Source organism: Melozone crissalis, unplaced genomic scaffold, assembly GCF_028551555.1.
Source record: "Melozone crissalis strain CALT ecotype California unplaced genomic scaffold, PUWL_Pcris_2 ptg000027l_1, whole genome shotgun sequence".
In the NCBI taxonomy this organism is placed as follows: Eukaryota; Metazoa; Chordata; class Aves; order Passeriformes; family Passerellidae; genus Melozone; species Melozone crissalis.
The window spans coordinates 55,761,450-55,779,491 of NW_026535805.1; the positions used below are offsets into that span (position 1 = coordinate 55,761,450).

Genomic DNA, 18,042 nt, shown 5'->3' on the forward strand with positions numbered 1-18,042 from the left:
ACACTCTTTCTGAATAGGTGCAAAGTGTTCTCTCTAGCCAAGAACACCTCTGTTTTTGGCTGGTCTCACATCCTTTTTGGCTTGCGCTCCCTGGAGGTGCAGAGTTGAAGCCAGGGAAGTTGCACATCTGCTTGGGGATTTTGGTGCCCCTGTCATTTAACCAGAAGAACCAGCTTTTCTTTGAAGTGCCCAGAATGCCTAATCAGGGATCAGCAGCTTCTCTCCTTGGTGGAAAAGGATCCCAGTGGGCATTTTAAAAAGTCAGTGTACCACTATATACTTACCTGTGATATTTCATGTACTCTGTAACTAGGCATCTGTTACCATCATTTGTGCTGTGTGGTATTCTAGTAAAGAAGTGATGACAAGAATTTCCAAAATTTTTGGTGTGAGTACAAGGTGTGTGCTGCACACAGTGAGCAAAGATAGCAATATTTCCCCAGCCTTCTGAAGAATATTTAAAAGTTAACATCAACCCCTTATACTCCTTTATTTCTTAGTTCCCCTTTGCAATGCTTCCCACTGGGGAGCATTGCCTTTTACAGCCAGATTCTGGTCCTGCTGTTGCAGGAGACATTTGACTTACATTAAGTCCTAGTGAATGTAGACTGTGTCAGACTGATACTCAGAGGGAAAAACTGCTTGCAGTAAATACAGTTGGAAGAATATATCCCAGCAGTAGTATTGCTTAAATAGGGGTTTCAGGTCTGTTTGTTTTTATTTTGGTATTTATACAGACTTCACTTCTGAAATGTTCATGTTCCTGACACATCTAAATATATACCCTCAAAATGCTTTTAAGTCTTTAAAAGTAACACAGATAATATAAATAAGTTAATCACTCTGATTTGTTGATAAATCCTGTGCATCCTTTTTAAAAGCACAGTTTTACTTTGCATTGAGTTTGACTTATCATTATCTGTGAGAAAGTGGAAATAAAAGTGGTCTCTGTTGATCTCATGGGTCTTTGTGCAGAGCAGCCAGTAGTGTTGATAATAAACTGCAGCAGAGTTAGAGAAGCCCTTTTCCCTTTGTTGATTTACCAGGTCTCAACATTGATAAAGGCATGAAAACTGTGAGAGTACTTGAATATTCTCACTGGGGAGAGCCCTCACACACCTGGAATCACATGCAAAATAGCCACTACATCAGGCCCCATCTAAGGGACTGCATCCTAATTTTTCTGATAGTAAAATGTTTCTTCATCTCCTTTACAGACAGGGAAGCTGGTTTTGTTTTTTATTTATGCTGGCTTAACAACACTGGCCACCATTATGTTAAATAAACTCAGCACAAGCACTTGATCTACCCATTGCACCTTCACTGCAAGTCCTACAGGTGGGTATTTAAAAAGAGCATCAGGACCCCAGATTGTCAACTGCCTTTTCTCCAAACAGTCCAGCTGAAAACACTGGGCTTCATACTGCCCTTGGAAAGCTGAGAAAACCCAGTTCTGATAAAACAAGCTGAGAAGCAAGTTCCCCAGGACCTTACCATCAAACTGGCTGATCTCAACCATGGCAGCATCACAAGGGAAAAAGATGGTATCTCAGAGAACCATATCCCAAAGCATTTAGGGCTTCCTAAGGCAATGCCAGCTCTTTGAATTCCCAGAAGCCAAAGTACAACTGAAGCAAATTTTAAAAAAGTATGTCCCAAACCAGTCTGTTCCCCTATTCTTTTGGCAGGCTAAGGTGGAGACACTTTCATAATTCCAGAGAAGCTGAGTAATTTTCTATAAACCTTGGTTGAAACTAAAATTAATTCTGGGATAATGCCTTTTAAACTAGTTTTCATCCAAGAACAAATAAAACTGGTTACTGTTGAGAGATGTCACCCAGAGAGAAGCTGCTGGAGCAGCCAGTGAATACATGTGGGAGTAATACTGATAAAATGTGAATGTATCAGAGACAAGGATTTCAGCAAGGACACTGGGGCAGTCCTGCTATTGCACATATGCCACTCCTTTATATCCACAGAGATCAGTCCTTCACTTTGGCCATCAGCTGCAGTGGTGCCTGCCCATGTAATAAGATCCTAAATTTGTTATATATAAATGTCTGGTGCATTTGTTATAACATGCACCAAATTCCGGAGAAATAAAAAAAATTCAATTAATATATTTTAACTTCTTATTTTTTTTTTCAGTGCTGGTCTTTGACAGTTACAGAAGAGGCAGAAAAGAAATCTCTCTGTAATTCACTTCTGTGAACTGTCATACATACTATAACAAGTGCCAATGGAGTCAACTGCAGGAAATCTTTATTATTTTCTTAGAAACTCTTTAAAATGTAAACATCCTGTTGATACAAATCTCAGATCCTTCTGATGTTTACTTAGCAGCTGCCATCATTGTGCAGTGTCAGAGTACAAATACCATATTACAGGGTATGAGGCTGACAGAGCACTATTTGGACTTGTGTTTTATTTTACAGAAGCTAAGGCTGAAAATACTTCTGAGCCATTTAATGATAAATCATCATCTAAGAATACTGCTATTATTTTAAAGCTATTTGGAGTTTAGAAATTGCATAACTATTTCAAATGCAGCATTGAAATGGCTGGCAAAGATGGCCCACGTCCCCTTCACTGTGCCTTCAGGATCAGCAGATCCTGAAGGAGGACATGTTTTAGTCACTCCTAGCAAGCAGGATATTGCATCAGGAATCATAAAGTCTTTGTCATGTCCAGTGGTAGGTGCCATTTCCCTTCTGAGTCAGGAATACCTGGAAGTCTCACCATTCAATATTGAAAAAGTATAAAAGATAATCCTCTCACCCTCATGGCAGAAAAGTTTAAAAAAAATGCAAATATTGGAAAGTTTAAGCCCACAGCAAAACCAGAAAGAACTTCCTATTTATTGTTTTGCAAATCTGGTTTTTTTGAGCTAGTCTAATTATTTGGGGGCCTGACTCATCATTTCTGAATGCTTGGATTGGCAGCAGCTTTCCATTGCTGGTGCAGTGATTGTGCTGACTCAGGATGTCTTTACAGCCATCCACAGGAAAATATGCATTTTACAAATCCATGCAGGCCATATAGTGCATGCCAGTGTTCCCTACATTAATGGAGATCCCATGTGCCTCTGGTTACACATGGTTTGTTAATTATTCCTGCCTGCTGCAATAGCAAAGCTCCTGGTGTTAAAATTAAGATGGCAAGATGGATTCTGGAAACGTTCATTTAAATATATCTAAAATTGTGCTGTTTAAATGTATTAGGAAAGAGGGGGACGTTTTAAAATCTGTGTATTTCTTGCCTGTGTGTGACACAGGCAAAGAACAGATACATTTTGTTATTCAAAAGGACATGGTCAATCTCATAAATGGCAGTCAAGTAGCTGTCAGGTTTCCTAGGCCCTGTACGAACATCTGGATCACTGAAAATTTACACCTTGGTTGCAGTCTTGCTCTTTCTCATAATCCAGTAATAAGGAAGAAGTTGAAATTAAAAACCACTTCTGGTAAAGTTTTGGATGTGCAGATGTGGGCACATGGACAGAGTGCACACACCAACACCTGCACATGAAATAAGCAGGAAAAATAACTGCAGCATCAAATCAAGTTCCCCAAATCTTGTTTAAAAACTGTTCTTAGTTGATTATAACAGACACAAACCTTACTTAGTTGCATGTATGACTCACGTGTCTGTCCTACTTTGACTGGTTCTGTTTCAATCCAGAGGATTCTACAATGTCTGCAAATAAAGCTCAGGGAAAATGTGCTGTTTTCTCATGGTGGCAGTTCCTAGCTTGGAGAGGGAAGCTTCTCTTTCCAATGTAGAGGAGACACATGCTGAGTAGTAAAGAGGTAACTAGTGAGGGAGCAGCGAACAGAGAGGAGCAGGAGGAGGAGGCAGGAAGAACCAAAGGCTCTGTTTGTTTGGCCAAGGAAAGCTTCTGGTGCTACAGGAGGTGGTGGATTGGAACCACCCGAGCAAAGCCATCTTTCCTGAATGTGTGATGGAAATTGGGGTGTCTGGTACACATGTAAACACCACAGCACAGTCACCTGTACATAGATGTTTTTATGCTGAACTGAACCCAGCCCTGCTGACAGAAACAGCTGCTACTCTGAGAGATGCTTGAGGAACAGTGCTGGGAGTAGAGGCTCTAGAAAAAACAACTAGAGTTGGAGTGGGGACTCAAAACGAGGTGGAGGACCCAGGGGACTAAAATCTGGACTTTGCGGGGCAAGAATGGGGGACTAGAACAAGAAGCAGAAGTAGTACCAATTGGAAATAATGAGATATGGAGAATAAAACTTAAAATAAAGAACCAAAGTGGGTGTAGGGCAGTCTTGAGACCAGAAAGGGTCACAGAACGTCAACTGTAAAGAGTGAGCAAATGACTGGACAACAAGACCAGTAGTTGGTAAAAGTTCTGCCCTTTTCTGCTTGGAATGGAACCTAAATTTCCAAAATCTTATTGTTCTTGTTCTCAGCAGATGCCATTTACTATGTTTGCCTTAAGATCAGAAGCAGAATAACATAAAAGAATTTGTAGAGATGGATAGTAAGTAGTGAGGACCTGGTGTTCCAGGTCCTGAGGTAGCAACAGTTGACTAAATGTCCATTGGTGACTGAAGGTTTTTAAGTGTGATCCTGGAGAGCATCTTTGCTTTAGTTTCAGCTGGAAGGACTCCATGTGGTCCAAAGTATGGTAACCAAAGTATGGTAAATATGGACAAACTGGACATTTGCTTCAAAAACACACCGTAGATTTTCAAACTAAATCATTAATTTCTGTGCTGGATGCCTGCAATGTGACAGCAGGAGGAAGGTGTCCCATGCTCCTCTGGCCAGAAGCTGACAGTGCTGCTTCTTTCAATTACACCTTGACCTTAAGGAACAGAGGCCTAAAGCAGCAAATCTGGAGGTGTTGACACTGTTGGCAGCACTTGTAGGTGCCACATGTGAAATAGCTGAGGTTTGGTTTACCTCCTCAAAGCCCAGCAGACTGTACACACTGGTTCTGCTAAAACCAGCTGCATTACCAAGCATTTCACAGCTGGGGAGCACTGACCTCAATTCAGACACCTTTTGTGTAAGTATGCAGCACTGAGCTTTCATTAAAACATCCCTTTTCCTTTTTCTTCCTTCATTAACCAAAAGAGCTGTGTAATGGAGGAGACAGCATGCTGGATGTACAAGCTCATCTGTGGCAGAAGGGGTAAAATGCCTATTGAAGTAAAAGGGAGTAAGCTGATGGTAAAGGCACCTAAACTTTTAAGAGAATAGGTTCTTGGTGAAGTCATCAATATTTTTCATAGATAGTCACAGTTTGTTCTCATTTTTCTGAATATCTCATTTAAGACCTTGAAATGTGTATTACAGACAGATAAACAGTGTTTCAGAACACCTGCAAAAGCAGTCCAGGAGTGCTGTTCTTTGAGTACAGTTGATACTGTGTAATGCAGCACACTCTGGAAAACCAGCTTGAGGTGTTTCACTCTACAATGCATGCTTTCATATTCATAAATGTAGTTTGACATTAATTTCTGTGCTCCCCACCTGCAAAATGAAGATAAAAATTGCCACTAAGGTGCTGCAAAACTAAATTAATAAATGTGAGCATGTGAATCCTGTAGTAGTGCATGCCAGAGGAATGCAGAGCATAAAGAAAATAAATCCTGTCTGTAAACCATGAAATATGTAGTAAATAAATCCCCAGACCGCACACAGAATTTAAAATGAAAAATAGTATCAAATAGCAGCTCATCAGCTGAATATCATCCTGTCAGTGGATTGAGTAAATCAAGGATCCTTTGGATCATGCAGCGAAAGATTAAACTGTAATGCAAATATACCGGGGCAAGCTAAGAATGCACATAAATCTTCCATTTAGGCATTTTCAAATCTGTGTGTTCTCAAGTTTACAACCCTACCTGGAGAACAGCCCATTTCACAGTCTATGCAGACTAAGCCAAGTATTTAATCCACCTTTGTAAGTGTAAATGGCTTTTCATCTTTTTCTAAATGATTGTGTGATGAGTCTCTGTAACTTGCCTTTCAAAAAGTCTAACCATTTCAAGGACTACTCCATTAAGTTGGAGCTGCTGCATTGCTTTTTTTTCCCCTCAGTTTCATAATCTTTAGTGCTGTATCTGTTGGTAATGGAGCCCAGGGTTGAACATAATTTGGTCAGGTGTTTTGCTTCCAAAAGGCCTGAGTGCATCTGGACATTTTACATTGGCTTTTCTGAAGAACTTTTGCTAGTTTGATATCTTGTGATTGATGAATTGAAGGCAAGATCAAAAGAAATTTTCTGCTAGACCAAACAACACACACCTTGTTTTCAGCAAGTAGTGAGTGACAAAGGAAACTAGTAATGTTTGTTAATATGGGATGGTTTATGTTCTATGTTTTGTACAGAAATAGAAGTATAACTGGGGTTGGTGTCTGTGCAACTGAGATACTATATTTTGAATACAGCCAATAGTCAATAATGTACAAGATTTGGGCAAACTTCAGCAAGAGAAAAGTGAGTTAGACAAAACCTTGTAATAGTTTGTGAAATGCAGTCTGGGCTCTTAGCCCACCTCTACCCCAGTGGGTCCATTTATTTATATTCCACATGGCTACAAAAATGATGGAATTGAAGATATTTGTGATGAAAGGAAAACTTCTTGTCCCCTAATTTATGTTAGCATTGCTCAATTATTCACTGAAGTACAGAAATGAAATATGAAACAAATGTGAATAATGGAATTGGGCCAAGCTGTGTGTGATGTGTTGAGCAATCAGCATCCTTCTGGTACCTGCATTCGAACATTTTAGTATGAAGAGTGCTCTCCATTAATCTTGTTCTTGTACAGTCTGAAATCCATAGGTTTTTTACTCTCTCCCAGAAAACTAATTCCCCCTCATATACTTTATAGAAATCGAAAAGCATAGCCAGAGCAGGCAAAGTTGAGCTGAAAATGAGGAGAAGTGATGACTTGGGGAAATGTGACATTCACTGCTTCTGACAGAGAGAAAAGTCACTTCCGTGAAGATGGCATTTTCCTGGAATTTACAACTTTCATGTTTAGGTGGGCTCTAGGACAGGTAGCACCTGCTTCATGTATGTCATCAGCCAAGGTTATTTGGGCAAAATCAAAGCAAAATGGACTTTTGCAGAATTTTAGTTCCATGTTACAACCCAGAAGAAAGTTGTTGTTGGTCTCTGGGAGGTGCCTGCACTCCACACAGGCAGTACTTCACAAGGATAAGACAGAGAGTTGGGACTGTTCAGCCTGGAGAAGGGAAGGCTCCAGGAGACCTTAGAGCACCTTCCAGTACCTAAAGGGACCTGTAAGAAAAATAGGAATGTAAGAAGGTTTTTAGCAAGGCCTGTTGCAATAGGACAAGGGGCATTGGTTTTAAACTGAAAGCAGATCAGTTCAGACTGGCTGTCGGTAGGAGGTGTTTTCACAGTGAGGGTGCTGAGACACTGGCACAGGTTGCCCAGAGAGGTGGTGGATGCCTCAACCCTGAAAAAATTTAAGGTCACGTTGGATGGGGATTTGAGCAATGTAATATAGGTGAAGTTGTGCCTGGTCATTGCTTTTTTAAAATAGCTAGAAAGCTAACACGGAAAACTGCTAACAGCTATGAAAAACACAACAGCTGGGCTGCTTGCGGGGGACACTTCATGGACAACTCCATGTTTGAGCCATAATAAGAAATTTACTAAGTCAGCCAGGCTTTCATCAGCAGATTTCTGTTTTCAGAGTTAAACCTCTATTGTGTTCCACAATTTTGCAGAGCATTTAATTGTCTTCATCATACCTGCAGACCTGGAAACAACCAAGAAGTACCAGTCTGCTATTCCTCACAGTGTATCTGAGGATTTGATGCATTACTTATTTCCAAACTATTGCATTGGTTGCTCCATCAGTAACATTCCACACTGATTATTTGATGTGCTTTTCTTCCTAGCTGATTTTTTACTATGGAACTGGAGACAGCTGGTGTCCACAGCACTACTACGACGAGATCAAAATGGATTTTCCAGACGGGGACATCCGGCTCTGTGAGAAGGGGCTCCGCCACGCCTTCGTGCTCGATGCCAGCAAGGAGATGGCTGCCATGATCACAGACTGGCTACAGGATGATCTGACCAAATTATAAACACTAATGCAGTGATCAACGAGAAAAAGATGTAATTGTTTTGTGAACGTGTAAATTTTTTTGTGAGAGAGTCTGTCTTATTTTTTTTTTCTGTTTACTATAGATTATGGCTTGTTTTCTATTGAGATGTTTTAGAGAAAGTTAAAGAGAGACTGGCTGGTCCAAAGTATAGTTTTATTGACTCAGTGTTTATGTAGTTTCATCCTGAGTCTTCAGGACTCTGGAAGACATGGCAAAGGGTGGAATATTTATTGTCTGCTGGCACTTTACATAATGCTGACACAACGGTACCTGAGCTGCTACCACCCCACTCTCTGCTGCAGAAGTGTCAGCATGTGGGTGGGTCCTGGAAATGGTCCTGGGCAGCCCTGACCTTGTCTCCTCTGGGTCAGAGGGGGTCGGTGGTCAGGCTGAGTTTGGGATGGGTTCAGGGAAGATGTGGAGATCAGGTGTGCAGTTTCTCCGAGTCCCACCACGGGTTTGGGGCACTGCCAGGACTCCACAGGGTACTAGAAATGCTGTGAGGTATCTGTGGCTGCTCAGCAAGGGAATATATAGGGATCTCTTACCTGGAACATGGCCAAGTGTTTCATTTTTCAGTTGACTGTAGAGAAGGGAAAGTACACTGGTCAAAAATGCCAGTATTTAAAAGTTAAAATGGATTGCAGAATCCATGTATAACAACTTCTAGGTGGCCTAGCTCTCCTAATGAAGTCCATGAGAACAGTGCTTGCTCAGCAACTTTAAAGAATTGAACCACTTTTGATGCATGTCTAAATTTCAGTTCTTTGCTCTAAGGACTGAAGTATGAAATCTTCTGCCAAGCCACAAATTAGGTATGTTCCCCATCAGAAAAATCTGTTACTGTGCCATGACTGTACCCATGACATGGCATGAATGTTACTGCTGAGAACCAGACCCTTGCATGGTGCTGACAAGTTCCCTGTTCCTCACATTTGGTGAACCCTTTCCTTTACAGATGAAAAAAAAAAAAGAAGAAAAAAGCCTCCTACCAGTTGTGATAACAAAAGAAGTTGCAGGGAATAGCTAGAAATGAAAATATTGCTAGTAAGGGGAACAGAGCCAAGTGTAATCAGGAAAAGCTTTCTAGCCATGAACCTGTGAAAAAGTCTCCCTGTGGAGTTCATAAAGACATTTATAAATAAGCAAAACACTACAGCGTAGTCAGGGGAGGTCCTGTCCTTGCAAAAAGATGAATTTAGATGATGCACTGAGTATCTCACTTACATGATTTATTACCAGTTTTGATACATGTGAGAATGGTATTGGAGAATGTTCTCTGTGATGCAAAAAGATCAATTAGTTGCTTTGTTTTCTTACACAATTATACACACCCCTTCCACTGCTCTCTAAACCCTCCTTGAACCTTTCACTAATATTTAGAGCAACTTGTGATAGAGTTCAGTTTCTGGATATCTGGGACTAGTTTTCAGACTTGCAGACTGACACCGGATTTAAGTGACCTTCTCTGTATCAGAAACTGGTTTAGCTTTTGAGACTAGCCAGTGGTTTTTCCAGTCACACTGCCACGTGATGAAATGGCCATGATGAGTGGGGCAGGAACGCTGGGAGCACAGTTTCAGCAGCATGGGGAGGAACCAGGCACGCTCAAAGTGAGGAGACTTTGCCCATGCAACTGATTCTGCCTATTGGAGAGTCACGGGACTTTCCATCTTTACAGGTCCATATTCAGTCATGGTCAAAACAATCCTTGTGCTCACTGTAGAAATCCACAGTTGTATGTGTGTGTGTGATAGGCCCCAGATGTTGGGATCATCCCAGCTGGAAGGCCTTGTGGCAGATGCTCCCTGCATCTGCTGGCTGAGGTTTTCCCTGGGGCAGAGCCAGGGAGGACGTGCCCATAGGTGGAAATACTTTAATGTACACATATATGTACATCTGCACCTGTCTGTATGTCAGCAGCATAAAAACCACAGCTCACTTGGTTGTTTTGGTTTGCACATTGGTGTGGTTGAACAAAACATTTGTTCTTTGAAGTATGTGGAGTCAGGGAGTGGACAAAGACTCAGTTTGTGGGAGTTCAGCTGTTGTAGTGGATCTCCTGAGACCAGACAGATTCTTGCATTAACCAAAGATGACAAGCAGCTACTACAGCCTGGAAACTGAAGCACCTATGAGAAGCAGTTGTTTACAGTGCATTATGCGTATACTTTGTATGAGGAATTAATTTAGCAATACTTGTACTTGACTTGTGTATGCCTTTTATACAAAAGTTAATCCATTATACTAAATCCTAACTGCATTAAGACCTAAACTGAGATTAGGTCTGGTCAGTGATGACCAGATCTACTGCAGAAGAATGCCTTACAATTTTCTTAAAAGAATTTTCTCTAGTATTAAAAATAAAAACCATATTGATTCAATTGCTACCTTCTGCCTAGAAGCTGTTACTGTAAGGCAAAGATCTGAAAATTTGCTACTCTGTTCATTGCTAAAACACACGGGCCTACTTTCCACAGCTGTATTTCCTGAGAGGAGCAGATCCCACACAGTGAGAATCCAGCTCCTCAGAAGCCCGTGGTGTTCATTGTCACCCCAGGCAAAGAGTGTCAAGTGCTTGTGGTCCAAATGTGCCAATTTACCATGAAAACACAGTGTGGTTTTTGCCTGTTTTAGACTATTTAAGAATTCTTGGAAAACCTATCACAAATATATTGACTGTAAGCTGTAGCACCTACTCACTGTCATCCACATCTGTGCTTGATTCTCACCACACGAGTAACCCTGCTAGTGCAGTGACTTTGACTCATGTGCAAGTGTTTTGCTAGATCGATACCTTTTAATAAAAGTACACAGTTCCAATAACAAAAATAAAGAAATTTATGGTAAAATGTAACTTGAGTCTTTGTTTTGGTAACTTGTTTAGTTCTAGTTCAGCTCCTTTATTACTTCATGCATACAAAATCTACAAAAATACTTTCCAGACCCCAAATTTCACATGCAATGCCGACATCTGCCAAGTGCACAGAAAATCCGTGGGTGGTAGGCACCTGACTCTCTTAAGCATTTTTATGCAGAGCCTCTCCAAAATAATCAATCAGTTTCCCCTTGCTGCTTCCAGCTCCATGTTTGCTGCTCTGAATGAGCTATAGAGTGTGTGGATCAGTGAGGCTTGTCCCTTCAGGAAGCTGGATGAGTGCTTGCCCAGTGTTTATGGTGAAGAATTTGGAGTTGGACTCCAAGCTAAACACCAGATTCTTGACTCACAGAGACAGATTGCATACATGAGCCACAGCAGATAATCTCTTCTGTGCAGCTGAGGTCATTTATCTATTTATTTTACAGAAAATGGGTTTATATGTGCATCCACCCCCATCCCTTTCTTTGGTCCAGCTAATTGCCAGCAAAGACTTTAAACAAGATGTTCAATGTTATCATTTTAAAGTCACTCAAACTATTACTGGGTTTGGATAGACTCACTAGACCCAAGAGATTTGTTTTACTCTGTGTCGCAGGTCGTGCTCAGACTCCCAACTACAATAAGTTTCTGAGGCTCTTCACTTGCAGGCAAATGTTCTCTTTCCTGGCACATTTACAAAATAAGGATCCAGAGAGCGTTTGTGAGTGACCAGGAACTATTAAAACAGCATATATTTCTGGAACAGCTGATGGGGGCTGAGCACGAGCAGCAGACCCAGCAGTAACAGCACAAGCAGCTGCCAGGAGCGATCGCTGCTCTCGGTAGCATCAGGCAGAAGTTCTGGAACAGGCTGACACTCGTGCTCAGATGGGACAGGCAGGGAGGGACTTCATTAAAAACTCTTTCAGAGTGCTTGAGCTGATAGACAACAGCCTGGGTTTTGCCTCTTGCAGGAATGTGCTTGCAGGACAATAGTTGTGTTGCAGAAAGTAGTTTGCAGCAGCTAATAAAATACAGGTGTTGTCTAAAACATCTGACCGATGTACCTGACTGCAGGGTTTGCCAGTCAGGCACTCAAAGATCTTTTCCATCCTGTTTGAAGCAATTCACACTGAAGGAGGAAATGAGGGGGGCCTCCTGCTCTCCTCCTTTGTGAACATCTTCAACAAAGCCCCCAGAGTGGGAAATACTGTGCTTCATACACTGAGAAGGAATCCATGGGATGAGGTAACTCAGAATTAGGAAAAACAGGCTTTCCTAATGGCAAGACTCATCCAGTCCTCTTCCCTAACCAGCACCCTTAAAATTTGGAAAGTATTCCACTGTTCTGATCTAACTTGTAGGACACAGGAATGCCATTTTCAGGACATAAATGTTTTGATGTCCTAACATGCTCTCATTGTGAAGGGGGTACAGCAACTCATTGGTGATTATAGGAAAGAACTTGTATTTTCACCCACAAAGTAAACCCATGGGATTTTAAGTATCCAGAATGGTTCAGCCCCAATTCAGATCCTGTCCTTGTTTACCAATGCTATGCATTTTCTTCTGTTGTATTCATGTTTGACCTTGGACATCTCCTCTGTCCTTGCTGTGCCTTTGATTTCTCTTCAGTTACACACTGCCTAGTTTATGTTGTCGATCACTTGAGTAGTCTGCAGTGCTGTGGAGTGAAAACCATTGAACACAAACCCCACCACTCCCACTGGTTTCAGTGAAGACATGGTGCAACGCCTGTGAACAACCATTTGCTCTCACCCTTCACTGCTCTGTTGAAAATAGCTTGTTAGGATAGCACATTCCTGTAAAACTGCTCACAGAGTGGGCCAGGGGCAAAATGCCATCCTGCCTCCCTGCCCAGAGAACCTTTACCAAAAGATCTCCTCTTAGGCCAGTGTCACCAAAAAATGGGCATGTGGGGATGCAGAACACTGACCAAAAGGTGGGTCCTGCTTGGTCAGTCACTCAGTGTGCACTGGGAATAGAAATGACCATGCCTCACTCCAGCTCAGTTCTCCACGTTTCTTCTGGGTCTTGAAAGCTGAGTGTGGTTTGCTATGTCTAAAACACGAACCTGATGCCTTCCATGCCTCCAAATGTGCCTTACTCCACACCTGCATGTTCACAGTACTGTGTGCTTAGGGATGTAGGAGAGAGCCATAATCCCTATTGCCTTCACACTCTGTCTCCAAGGCACCTGGGTGATGTCCATTGCAGGAGCACCTGCTAAAGCACCTCACTCTCAGTCCAGCCTGGCCTTGAACATTTCCAGGGATGGTGCATCCACAGCTTCTCTGGGCAACCTGTTCCAGTGCCTCACCACCCTGACAGGAAAGAATTTCCTCCTAATATCCAATCTAGATCTCTCCTCTTTTAGTTTGAAACCATTCCCCATTGTCCTATCACTATCTGCCTGTGTAAAAAGTTACTCTCCCACTTTTTTACAACCCCCCCTTTAGGAACTGCACAATGAGGTCTCCATGGAGCCTCCTCTTGTCCAGGTTGATGGAGTCAATGGAGGGAATCCTGGCTGGCTGGCTGGAGCTGGATAGCTTCTCATCATGGCAGGTGAACACTATTCAGAAACACAGGGAAGAAAAAGGATGTACATTTGATGATAAATCCATCACAAACACTCACTGTTCTGTGACTTTATTTATTGGAAAATACCTGTGGCTTCCCTGGAAGGCAGTTTAAAATGAATGGGTATTTCATTTTTGGTTTAACACCTTAGGTAACCCAGGGAATAAAGGTGGTTTACAAAGGCTGCTCTTGACATCTGGTTTTAGGACACAAGCACAAGTCATCAAAAGAAAATCTTGCAGAGGTCTATTTATCAATAAAATATTTAATAAACTTATCTGTACAAAATATTAAAAAGGTTATTGAAGAGTATACAAGAATATTTATTTAACAAATATATACTGCTATATAATATATTCAAGAAAATATAGATTGCTGTTTACAGTTCATTTACAATCCCATATGTACAATCTATTTAAACTTTAGATACATACAAACAATGCATTTACACCATCACATACAGAGCTATCTTCTTCAGAGATATTTCACACACCCAGACCTGAAAAAGCTGCACAAATACATGGATAGTTCAGAGGCACACACAGGGATACGAGTATTGCTTCAAGAATCATAACTACTAGAAATACAGCTGTTGGAAACTTTTAAATTTTTTGATATTTTCCTTTCTAATCAAAGAAAAGAACATATAAATAAAACCACGACTGACCAGCAGAGAGGCTCGTTTTGTCAGAGGAACTCCAGAAAATGTTGACTTGACTCCAGAAACAGAGAACAGTGATGAGATACAAAGGGACTGGGCAAACTGGATCAACATTGCTCCCTGCTTCATCTGAGACAGGGAGCAGCAGGAGCAGAGCAGGTCTGTGCTGCACAGACCAGTGTCCATTTCCTCTGAGCAGCATCTCCGCCAGCTTTCCCAGTGGAGCTGCAGAGCTGGACAGAGCTGGTGACTCCAGGCGGCACAGCCCCTGGCTGCTCCTCAAGCTGTGGGAGCTCCATTTGCACAGGCACTGCACAAACCTGGCTTCAGCTGAAGCTGAAATGTGGGAGCTCTGCACCTTCAGCACCTCAGGAACTCGGACATTTCTTTAAAGGTTCATCACTCACAGCAGGTGGGATGGATGTAAGCAGCATGATCACCCCCTCCCTGGGCAAGGACAGGGTGAGCTGCTCCTACAAAATGCCCCATCCCAGCTGATCACTTCCTACACAGCAACTCTGGCACCTTCAAGGACCAAAGCCTGGCCTGTCCCTGTGTGACTATCCCTTTTCCTGGCTTCTGGATGCTGTTCCACACTGCTGCTGCTGGCTGAGCTCCTGGGAGCCCCTTGGTGCTCAGCAGTTCCTGGCACACAGCTCCCTGGGATGACCAGCTTGGGAGAAAAACAGCCCTAAGCTCTGCCTCCTGTTTATTCCCTACTGTTCTCCTCCCCTCTCTTCACCAAGGCAGGATGGAGGAAATGAATGAAACCCCACAGGGAACACTACTATCTCCCCAAAAACTGGGACCAATGCCACAGCTCCCAGAGAGGCTTGGCCCAGCCTCTGGGTCTCATTCCTCTGATGATGGAGACCAGGGTGGCACCAGCACAGGCTGATATTGTGGCAAAGAGAAGGGGAGGAGAGACCCAAACACTCCCAACTTCCATCAGAAAGGCACTTGAGTGTGTGACCCATTGTGAGCAGATCCCCTCCTCTCAACAGCTTCAACCCTGCCAGACCCATCCCCTCGCTGTCCCCTGCCCAAAGGGGCACTGACAGACTGCACCCAGGGACACACTGCACCCAGGGACTGACTGCACCACAGGGACTGACTGCACCACAGGGACACACTGCACCACAGGGACAGACTGCACACAGGGACACACTGCACCCAGGGACAGACTGCACCACAGGGACAGACTGCACACAGGGACACACTGCACACAGGTACACACTGCACACAGGGACACACTGCACCCAGGGACTGACTGCACCACAGGGACACACTGCACACAGGGACACACTGCACACAGGGACACACTGCACCACAGGGACACACTGCACACAGGGACTGACTGCACCACAGGGACACACTGCACCACAGGGACACACTGCACACAGGGACTGACTGCACCCAGGGACACACTGCACACAGGGACACACTGCACCCAGGGACAGACTGCACACAGGGACACACTGCACACAGGGACTGACTGCACCACAGGGACACACTGCACACAGGGACACACTGCACCACAGGGACTGACTGCACCACAGGGACTGACTGCACCCAGGGACACACTGCACACAGGGACACACTGCACCCAGGGACACACTGCACCACAGGGACACACTGCACCACAGGGACACACTGCACCCAGGGACACACTGCACACAGGGACTGACTGCACCACAGGGACACACTGCACACAGGGACACACTGCACCACAGGGACTGACTGCACCACAGGGACTGACTGCACCCAGGGACACACTGCACACAGGGACACACTGCACCCAGGGACACACTGCACCACAGGGACTGACTGCACCACAGGGACTGACTGCACCACGTCCTCCTGCTGCTGAGCCTCAGCCTTCCCTTCCTCACCCTCCTCCCTCCCAAACACCACTGCAAGCTTCCACACTCCCCATCCTGAAAACCCAAAGCACGAGCACGACTATCAAAGCAGAAAAATGAGCTCACAAAATGTATGACTGAACTATTAAGTGGTGATGACAGAAAAATGGAGAGCAAAACCTGCTGAAAAAACATCGAAAATGTGTGTTCTGGTTTCATCCATGGAATGGATGGGGATGGATCAGGCTTTGGTTTAAGATTTTTCAATACCAGTTCCATGCAAATGCTCTGCTGCCCAAGCTTCCCACCCTAGTCCATCCATTGAGCAAGAGTCCAACATGTTGCATCCATCAGCCAGCCCATGCTCCTTCCCACCACCACCTGTACCAGGCTCCTCTCCAACGCAGAAAATTCAGGAGCTGTTTGAGGACTGCAGTCAGTGAAAGTGAAAAGCAGACACAGGGATATTTGTGTCTTGAGGTGCAAAGATGCAAAACATCCTCTAAGATGCAGGGAGAGGAGAGGCTCCTTGGTCAGTAGGCTACACCAGCATGAATTCCAAATTTTCTGTCATTTTCTGAAGGCCCAGATCACTGGCTGGTAGGACATAAAGTGATTTTCAGACATCTTTGCACCTCTATGTACCTCACAACATGTTGTGCTAGGAACAAAGAGCTCAGAAGGACTGAATGCAGCTGGTTATACCTTGGAAGACATAAACCAGCTTATGACAAAACTGAAGGTGTCACACACACCAGCCTGGTGGAACATCTCGCTCTTGTACCAGCCATTAATTCAAAGATAGGAAAGACACAAAGCTCTCCCCCTCCCACACAAATTCACAGGCTCCTGACCATCAGCAGCACCCCACCCATGGAACAGGCACTCCCCAGCTCCTTTCCTCATTGTGTTTCCATGGAGGACACACTCCCACTGTGGGGACACTGCCATGCTCTGCTCCTGCCACCCTGCATCTCCATTCTGACCCCACACAAAGGGACCCCTGATGCCAAGGGAGCTGCTCTGAGGCCAGTGGGACCCACATCACCTGCCGGTCATGAGCAGAGTCACACTGCTCTCAAAGACCTTGCTTTTCCCCACACAGGTCTTCCCATCCCCTCACCTACCGCTCAGAGCATGATGTGAAGAGAGAAAAACTCACCCCAAAATTCCAGCTGCACCCAGGAGAGGGGACACAGGAAGTGATTTGGTGGGACTGCCCAACCAGGTCCATGGGACAGCCCTTTGCTCTGATCATCTGTCACACCCAGATGTGGGGCACACAGTGCCATTCCAGGTGGCAGCCTCTGTGCAACGCCCAGGCTCTCACTGCCATTGCCCCACAGAGGGTTTTTGGCTCTTCCTCCCTGGCACATGGCCCTGCTGCCCCAGCACAGATAAAAAAGAAGGCACTTGGATTTCAGAACCCAGTATGGATTTCCATGCTCAGCAGGAAACCACAGCATTTGCCAGCAGTTTTAGCCCAACACAAGTATGAGCTGGGCTGGCATGTATGATGTATCTGCCCCCTTAACGTGGGTCCTGGGGTTTTGATGGAACTACAAACACTGCCATTGATACAATCCTGACAAAAAACTCCTGTTAAGGCTGGAAGCAAAGCCATGGCAGCCCCTCAGCCTCCAAGGTGCTCTGCTCCTTTTCCCTGGATGCAGCCCTTGGCACCTGCATTCCCAGGGGCTCCCAAGGGATGCCCCAGCCTGTCCAGTCCCCTCCCTGCCAGCAGCAGGGGGTGTGTGTGTGTGTGCTGCTCTGTGGGGGCCAGCACAGGTGACTCTCCCCAAACACCACTTGAGTGCCTGTGGGATAAGGGCTTAAACTGCAAAAGGAGCTGTTGGTTTTGCAAGGGGAGTCTGATGGATAAATCACTGCCCAGTGAGAGCTGTGCAGCCAAGGGCTGGGTT

The 18,042-nt window shown here is 44.2% G+C and overlaps 1 protein-coding gene across 1 annotated transcript in view; it reads left to right on the plus strand.

Moving 5' to 3' along the window:
* The window catches only part of LDAH (lipid droplet associated hydrolase), a 112,591-nt gene extending 101,601 nt beyond the window's left edge, over positions 1 to 10,990 (plus strand). The window contains exon 7 of the mRNA XM_054279566.1: positions 7,921 to 10,990. Coding sequence (XP_054135541.1) covers positions 7,921 to 8,112 — 192 coding nt within the window. The 3' untranslated portion in view covers positions 8,113 to 10,990. The remainder of the gene's footprint in view (positions 1 to 7,920) is intronic.
* Positions 10,991 to 18,042: the final 7,052 nt, after the last annotated feature.